General features: G+C 44.0%; 1 protein-coding gene across 1 annotated transcript in view; it reads right to left on the reverse strand.

Annotated features, from left to right (window-relative positions):
- Positions 1-8,881, reverse strand: part of YTHDF2 (YTH N6-methyladenosine RNA binding protein 2) — a 36,813-nt gene extending 27,932 nt beyond the window's left edge. Inside the window, exons 1-4 of the mRNA XM_004705050.3 lie at positions 8,568-8,881; positions 8,037-8,061; positions 7,377-7,456; positions 2,428-4,014 (exon numbers count right to left, since the gene is read on the reverse strand). Coding sequence (XP_004705107.1) covers positions 2,428-4,014; positions 7,377-7,456; positions 8,037-8,061; positions 8,568-8,594 — 1,719 coding nt within the window. The 5' untranslated portion in view covers positions 8,595-8,881. The remainder of the gene's footprint in view (positions 1-2,427; positions 4,015-7,376; positions 7,457-8,036; positions 8,062-8,567) is intronic.
- Between the last annotated feature and the right edge of the window lie 344 nt (positions 8,882-9,225).

Genomic DNA, 9,225 nt, shown 5'->3' on the forward strand with positions numbered 1-9,225 from the left:
TTTTTTTAAAAAAGGTTCTATTAGATCACATGGTGCCAGGCAGTAACAATACTAGTTAAAAATGACTAGCTCTGCTGCAGTTTGTTCTGCCAAGAAACACGCCCAATCTTGAAACTTTAGAACAGCTGTGACATCATCAGGATGAAGTTTCTTCAAGCATTTCCCTACTTATTTACTGAGTTACACCCTCATCCCCACCCCCACCACCCCCACCATTTGGCATGAAGACTTTCTGCAGACTTGTTAATAACATAAAGGCAGGCAGGGAAACGCTCTATAACATGGGAGACAAACACCTCCATGAGTGAGCTATCACTCCCATTCTCATTAAGCCTGCTTGGTCCTGAAGGTCTCATAAAGACTGGAAGAACAGTTCACAGCCGGTTATGTAAGAACTTTAGGGATAATAGTGGGCAACAGAGGAGTAAAGCAATCCTGACTGAAATGGTAACTGGGTTTAGAAGCAATCACAGGGACCTTCCTGAAACCCCAGCAGCTCTTCTTACAGAAAGTAACTAAAAAGTAATCTGACACAAGCATAATCACATCGAAGCCTTTTCTTGGTGGTTTATTCACCAGCCTGAGAACAAGATATTCATTAATCAAATGGTTTTGAGGGAAAAAAGATAGTCGTTAGCCTAAATGTCTAACCTTTGATTATACTAATATTAAAAGAACTAATCGATACCAACCTGAACCTCACACCTACTTATAAAGCTCAATTATTACCTGAAGCCGCTCTATTTACTACAGAATTTACTACAGACTTGATCAGCATATATTTTAAAAATGAGCAGTTATAATCCAAGTTTCCCTACTGATGCTAACATGTTTATTCTATGTGGCATTCATTCTTTTAAAAGAAAATCTGTCTTCATCTGGTGTTTTAGTCACAAGATGTAGACGGAGGAGACTTTGAAAGATGAAGGAAAGCACAATCATAATTAACTATTAAGCTGTTTCATGTTCCAAGAACCAAAAAAGCGCAGTATCCTTTTTCCACAGAATTAGATTTTAAATTTAACAGTAGTGCTAAACTTTTGAGGGGCATTTTTAAAGAACTATCAAAAAAGTTTTCTGACAGTTAACTTCAATAACCAATGTTTTCATGTCAACTTCTGATTTGTCTGCACACACTGAGAGTTAACATGGCGATCACCCTGCTTTAGCAGATCATACACTTGGGAGTTACTCGAGGAATCGGGGGGATCTACCAAAGAACTCTCCTACGTAAAGCTTACACTTTCATTGCCGCCTAACAATGAGATCCAGGATCCCTATGAATGCATGACAAATGTAAGTGAGTTCAGACTCATTAGAATCCATACATTTAAAAACTAAGCTTTAGTTTAGGGTTCTTTCAATCATTATTAGCGTTAAGAAAAACTTTTTTCCTTAACCAGTTTTCATCTACTTCCTTCGAACATTTAATTTTCTGAGTTCTGACTAAAGGTGCCCTGGTAGTGCAGTGGTTACACATTAGGCTGTAACTGCTAAGTCAGCAAATCTAAACCACTACCTGCTCAGGCGAGGAGACTTTCTGCTCCCGTAAGGAGTAGTTACCGTCTCAGAAACACACACGGGCAGTTCTACTCTACCGGATAGGGTCGCTATTAGTCAGCATTGATTGGACGAAGTTCTTGACTAACATATGATCGATCTGTTCCAACCAGTTTTTGCCATCCTCTTAAGGTTCTCAAGTTTATGTTCATTCAATACCCACAGAGCAAACACTAACTCGTTTGAATCCATTCTCCATCACTTCACCAAAGATTCTGGGGGATGGAGAAAACATTTTCCCCACTTCTTAACAGTTAGAAAGCCCCCTTTCAGGGATTCTATACAAAATATTAAGAGCAAGAGAACAGTATTTCCTGATTTTGAATTTTCCAAGCTTTTTATCATACACATTTGACTTTTTAATGGAAAGACCAAGAATAATGAAAAGCCTCTCTCTCCACATGTCCAGTTGCCACAGGAAGGTCAAAAGGTGATTTCAGGACTTCATGACATGATGACACGTGGACTCTTGAAAATAACCAAAGCTTTCCAGTTAGCCCAAAGGTAGTCAATGTCCACCGAGGACCTTTTTCCTGTCATATGCAAATCACTTTCTACTTAAATTTCTACAGTGCTTTCATTTCAAATTTACCATTTATATTACTTTCAGTCAGGCTTCACCTTTCACCTCCTATCTACATCTCTGCATCAAGATTTTCTGCATTGTCTTCCCCTTCCCTCATCTTAAGCCCCACATTTCTGCCCTCTCCTATTCCCCCATTCTTTCATATTAGGGTTCAAGCACACCAATTATGCTGCCTTCAACTATGATGTTTGAAACTTAGATGGCTTTTACTTATGATTTACCTTTTATTCATTCCTCCTCCCCCCCTTCCCTAAAAACCTTAAGAATTATAAGCTGGTTACCTTTTTAACACTTTCTTCTTCCTCTTGGCGTTTCTCATAGTGTGAGAAGTCATCAAAAATGGAAGTGGTGTGCTTGTAGCTGGCTATGATCTTCAACACCTGCTTAGCCTTTTCCAGAGGCACTTCCTGAGTGTCCCTAGAGTTGGTCACTGGTTTATTCTCGTTGTTCTCTAGGCGAATGTGTCGCAGTTGGCTATTAGGAACGTCCTTCACAAAAATCCACCTGACATCGAAACGACCCTTCCATTTGTCCTGGGACCACACACCTGCACACGTGTTGTAGTCCACAGCAGATTTCATTTCTGCAACGCCACAGAAGTGTCCACTGCCGTTGACACTGAAAAGTAAGTAAACGGGGCCTTTCCCGTTCATGGAGCGATAAGCTGCATCCAGTCTCTTATTACCATGCTCTGTGCTGCACCAGATATTATATTTAATGGAACGGTGGATATCGTCCTCAGAGTAGCTCTTAATGATGAAAACCCGGCCATGTTTCAGATTCCAGTCAAAATCCTTGGGGTTGTAGTTATTAATGGATCGAAGCTTCTCCAACACTGGGTGGGGCTCTGAAGGAGCAGATCCAGAACCAGCTTGAGACTGTCCCACTCCATTCCCATCCACCCCATTATGACCAAACCCACTGCCACGGTTCCGAGGTGCTACCCAGCGGGTCGGCTGAGCTGCCTGTTGCTGGACTGAAAGCTGGACAGGCTGTGGTGGAGGTGGAGGCAATGGTTGTGTCTGTTGCCCTACTGAGGCCTGAGCCACTGGTGGGCTATTGTTAGCCTGCTGACCTACAGGTTGGGGAGACCCCTGGGTTGGCTGCTGACCTAGATTCTGAACCAAAGCTTGTGAGGGTGCTTTTGCCACAGGACCTTTGTTATCCCAAGTTCCAATATCCATGTTATGCTTTATTGGAGGCGGTGGAAGACTTGACCCTGCAATGCCATTCTTGGTCTTCAACTTAGGTTGCTGCTTTGCAGGCTTGCTAGCAATATCAGCCCAAGATGCTGGTTTTGGAGGTGCAATGGTAGCTGGAGGCAAACTACTGGAAGCCACAATGTTACTAGTAATGGACCCACTACCAACAGCAGAACCTACAACTTTTGGAACATTGCTTGCAACTTCTGTGCTACCCAACTTCAGTGCTGCCATCCCTTGGTCTATAGTATTCATGCCAGGAGCCTTATTCAGGGTCTCATTGGCAAAGGCTGACTGTCCATCAATCATGGCTCCACCTAAGGAGCTAGGTGCATAAGCATAATTGCTACTATATCCAGAGCTCTGAGTAGACTGTCCCTGAGAACTGTTATTTCCCCACGCTGAAAAGTCAATCCCACTGGGAAAGAAATTAAAACCATGCTGACCAAGAAATGGAGTGCTACCTAGGGCTCCTGGCTGCCCAAACATTGCATCTGGGAGGAAGTGGGGTTCTCCGTTGCTCAGTTGTCCATAGGAAGTTAGATAGGGCATGGCTGTGTCACCCCCAGTAGACCAGGCAGCTTCTCCCAAAGAATAGGAGAAGCCAATAGAGGGGCTGTAGTAACTGGGTAAGTAGGAGTCTGACATGGCAGTATATGCATTATTCTGTGGAGAAAAAAAAAGCACATAAATTAAAATTAAACAAAGATACAAAAACTAACAATTAGGATATTCCCTCCACCATTTATTTTCATCATTACTATGAAAAAGGAGTGTCACATTTCAAATGGTCTGTTCCCATGAAGTCATTGGTATTTGTATACCTTAAGACATTGTTTAAACATTTAAAGTTAAACTGATACACACTAATATATGGGTCTTAAATTTAGCATTATGATCCTGAAAAGGGAGAATCTGGCATTTCATCAATAGTCTAGGACTTGCTCTATAGAAGTATTGAGATTATGTTTTCAATTAAAATCATTCACTTTAAATTTAAGAATTTTGGCAGAACAAAAGTGCCAAGTTTCCCAACAAAATGAAAGGTGAAGATCTAGCTTAAGGATCTTTGCGGCTAGCCATTCCCAACCATACACCAGTAAATAAGGTTCATTACATCCACTTAGCCTCTTGGCAAACCATCTAGGGGAATCAATGAATGCTTCTAATTAAAACTGGAAAAGAAAATGTAGTGGTTTCTAGAGAATTTAAAACTGGGAGGATGGGGGTGTGTGCTGGTGTTGCTACCTGTGTTCTGTTCCACCTATAAAATTAAAGATTGTAAAATGAAATGCACATACTTTGCCCATCAAAAGTAGAATGTGTAAATACATAACTTAAAAAAAAAACAAACATCCTAAATAAAAACCACCAGCAACATGAACTTACATGCAACTGGTCTTCACCTTAGATGCCAGCTTACTTTCCAAAACCTCCATTATTCTTTAGCTGAATAGTATTTTAACTTTTTGTACACTCTACCACTCACATGGTAATTCAAAGTGGGAAGTCAAGAGTTAAAACCAAGGCGATGTCTTTAAATACAAATACAACTCCAACACCCTAATTCTAAGACCTTTCTGATAATCTAAGAACCTATTAACTAATCATTAAGAAATTATATCCTTAAGAGAGTTGGATGACCATGACAACTACCTTAAGACCTAAGCTTCTATTACCAAGGTCAATAGTACTTTTTTTGTGCAACTAAAATACAAAACTGAATTTTTAACTAATGCAGTTTGATAAAACAGTGGTGCTTTTCTCTGCCAATATTTTTCCCTTTTAAAAGAATTAAGCTTTCTCACACAATGCATATCCTCTCAAATATAGGTAGTCTGTTTCTTGGAAATAAACAGACCCAAGTAATGCATTATGTAAAGAAAATCCTAATCAGTGGATTAAGCCTTCAATAGTATCCCACCATGAGGCAATAAAAAATTGATTAAATGTAGATGAGTTATTGTGGACTACATCTACTGTTTACCACAACAGACAAAGATTATCTTCCTCTGTTCAACTAAGGTTTGTATTTTTTCAAACTTTTTTTTTTAAGGAGACATGTAAGCTTTGGCGGAGAGAAACCCCAAATGTATTTAATACCATAGGTTATGCCAAGATAGAGCTGAATGCCTACACCTGAACTGGCAGGCTACCACATGCCCATGAGCTACAAAGTCTGAATTACACAATGTTTTACAAGAACTACCTAGAATTATATTTTTAAATGCACCCACTATCACTGTTATAATGATTATGTAAGCAAACTACTTCAACAGTAGGAACCTATTCATAGTTCATTTGTTTCCTTCCCCCCTTTCCTGATTAACTGGTTGTCTTCTGCAAAAACTTTTTTGCAATCACTTTCTTAGGTGGCTTCTATACTTACAATGCAGATATATTTATATAGGGGAGCTGAAACTTTTGGGCAACAAATCAGGTTCAAATACAAGCATGCATTAATATATCAAGTTATCCAAGGCTACCAATATAATTCATGCTACATGTGAAAGGAATTGCCACAGTGTTCCATAAGCTTCTTGATCCTTTAGGATATTTTAGAAGTGCTATTTTCTAATGTGCTTTTATCCTATCAATCTGAGGAATTATTTATCAACTACAATTTTTGGCCATCTTTTTGAGAACCAGAATAAAAACATCTACTGAATCAAACAAGTTACTACATGCCAGTACACATTAGTGTAAGAACTTAAATGCAACTAGTCTTCACCTTAAACAGCAGATAATTAAAGGACAAAAATCTCAGTCACCCTTGACCTTGTTACACAAAGTTGGTCTCTACATACAGTTCAACTCAAAATTGAGCTAAGTACCCTGACTGCAAAACCGTCTGGTAATCGAAGAACCCTCTAACTCAGTGGTTCTTAACCTTCCTAATGCCGCGACTCTTTAATACAGTTCTTCATGTTGTGGTAACCCCAACGATAAAATTATTTTCGTTGCTACTTCGTAACTATAATTTTGCTAGTGTGATGCATCAGGTGACTCCTGTGAAAGGGTCTTCAACTCCCAAAAGGGTCAAGACCCACAGGCTGAGAACCACTGCTCTAACTAATTACCAAGCTAAAGGACGGCAACTAGTTTTACAGCATTGCTTAAAGTTCAGATGATTTTATAAGACTGAGTTTTACATTTAACAATTTACATTTTTTTCCTCAACATTCATTTTAAGTGCCTTATAAAAAGCGTTTTCTCTACTATATTCTCACTGGGGGTGGGGGTGGGGTGAGGTTAACCAACCTGTTAAATGCAAATCAATACTGTATTTAAAGTGTTAAAACGCAACGTAAGACTAAGGAATACTCAAGCCAGTATATTTTCAGTGGCCTTATATGCATGCAAAAGCGGGACAATGAATAGAAGACAAAAGAAGAAGTGATGCATTTGAAATAAGGTTTGGGCAACAAATATTGAATGTATCATGGCTGCCAGACAAGCCAGAGAGATCTGTCTTGGAAAAAGTACAAGGGGGTTTTCAAAAAGTCTGCAGGGAAATAGAATTAAAAGTTAAAGGAAATTTTTACATGAACTTTTTAAAGGCCCCTAGCCCCACCCCCTTTCATACAAGCAGAATGTGGCTTTGAAAGGAGGATGGTAATTAGGGCCTTGACGTAAGACCTTTGGGCATGTTATCAGGAGGGACCAGTGCGTAGAGAAGTACATCCAAAAAAAGTAGAGGATCAGCAAAAAAGAGGAAGAGCCTCAAGATGGGCTGACACAGTGGCTCAACAGACTGTGAGGGCGATGCAGGGCCACGCAATCTCTTATTCTATTGTAAATAGGGCTGCTGAGTGGAACAGACTCAAGGGCACTCAACAACACAAGGCATTTGCTGGCACTAGAAATGGGAACCTAACAGTCTCCATAACATTTTTTTAGTAACTTTTATGACAAATTAACAGATGTTAAGCAAGCCATCCTTTGAAAATCAGATTGAGATAGAGCAGAAAAAGAAGACTAGCATATTACCCACTTCAATCGGACGTGTAAATAGTTAAACTACTCACGGGCCTTGCCTGTGGGCTCAAGTAAGGTTCAAAATCGTCATCATTTAGTCCATCCTTTTGATGTACAGATCCGTTTTGCACTAAAAGGGGATACAAATCAAATTAGGATTGTCTCAAACCCTCGAATCCCCTTCCAGATTAGCCCAATATATATGCTAAACTGGGAGAAAACCCGTATTAGTTAACAAAGCAAGTAAGCTTGCATTTTAAAAGGCTATAGCTGAGAGTGAACGCAGAGCAACTTTCGTTAGTGAAAATGTCTCCCTCCACCCAGAGCAAGTGGATCAAAAAGGTCATTTTACTGGCTCCTCTCGATTTCAATTCCCTCCTGCTTCCCCTCCCCCATCACATGTGAGTACTTCCAGAGTGTTGATCCACGAGGGTGAAAAACAAAGGCCTTCTAAGACCTACAGGAAACTAAGGACCTGGGACATTTCAAAACCGAGTCCACCCCCAGCCTTAATGAATTACTCCTTGTTCCCGAAAAAGCTGTTCGCCAGCTGCCAGAACACACCGAAGGGGTCAAATACTTAAGTGGGAGACACCTGCAAACGAGGCGGCTTCCGCAAGGTTTGCTCCCGGGAGCGCTTCCCGGAGACCCCGCCCCCACTGCTCCGAGTCCCCCGCCCGGCCCGGGGCCACCGGCGGCGCAGGGCTCACCTTTGTTTCCTTGACCTTTTGGTCTCTGCGGGCCACAGAAATGTCGCCGAGCAGCAGGTTGTCCGAAGAAGGCATGGAAAAGGAAAAGACCAATTAAAGCTGGGCCCGAGAGAAAAGAGAGGAGCAAGCCTGCTGGAGAGGCGTCAGGAATGGTGGTGAGGGGGAGGCTGAACATGGGAGGCGGGGAAAAGCGCTAGGCCCGGGGGGCCGGGGAGAAAAAGCGGGGGCCGCCGCCGCGGCATCCACAGCGCGACGGGGCCGGGGCTTCGGGCGACCAGAAGGGAACAAGGAAGGAAAACGGGGCCCGAGGAGGCGAGGGGAGGCGGCGCGGCCGGTGGGCTCTGAGACCCGGGAGGAAGCGGGGAGAGCGGGCTGAGGGCGAGGCGCTGGGCGCGGCCGGCCGAGGAGGCCCAATAGCCGGCCCGCGAGGGGCGCCGCCTCGGCTTAGCCCGGCCGGGGCAGCGGGCCCGGGCCTAGTCAGGCTCCCTCTCGCCTCACACAATGGCCGAGGCATGCGGGCCGGGCCTGTACCTGCTCCAAGAGGCTGCTGGCCGACATGGCTCTCGGATCCTCGCAGGTAGCGACGGCGGCGGACTCTCCTCAGGGCTACGGTGACGGCGGATGTGCCCCGGCGGCGGGAGCAGGCGGCGCGGTGGCGGCTTTTGTCCCTGACACTCTGGGGCCTCGGCGGACGCAGCGGAGACACAGCGCGCGACTCGGGCTCCGGCTCCGACTCCGCGACGCTCTAGCCGCAGTGCTCAACGCCCGTCTCTATGCCTTTACGCGCGTGCCCGCCCCTCGCAGCCGAAATAAGGGCGCCGAGCGGCGGAGACGAACAGCGCGCGCGGCGCGAACGCTGACTCTCACATTCACTCACCCACGCGGAAGGGACTTGGCGCAAAGCATCCCGGGAAGGAAAAGGCGGGGCCGCGGCGCCCTCTGGTGGACCGGAGGAGCGGGAGCGAGGTGGTCCCTGCCTCCCCGCACCCACCGCCTCAGTTTAGGGACTTAGGTGGGTCCGACCAGGGTCGCACCACGAGGTTTTACCTACACCCGGAGAGAGCAGCTTGGAAAAAACCCACAAAAGCAGTTCCTAAGATGGGGGAGGCTTCCCCCGGAGCCTAAAAGACTTTAAAACAAACCTCCTACACAGCTGCAAATAAACACCCCCGCCCCTGCCAGGAGGGTC

The sequence above is a fragment of the Echinops telfairi genome, unplaced genomic scaffold, assembly GCF_000313985.2.
Source record: "Echinops telfairi isolate 266 unplaced genomic scaffold, ASM31398v2 ScPeMD7_7457;HRSCAF=8495, whole genome shotgun sequence".
Taxonomy (NCBI): Eukaryota; Metazoa; Chordata; class Mammalia; order Afrosoricida; family Tenrecidae; genus Echinops; species Echinops telfairi.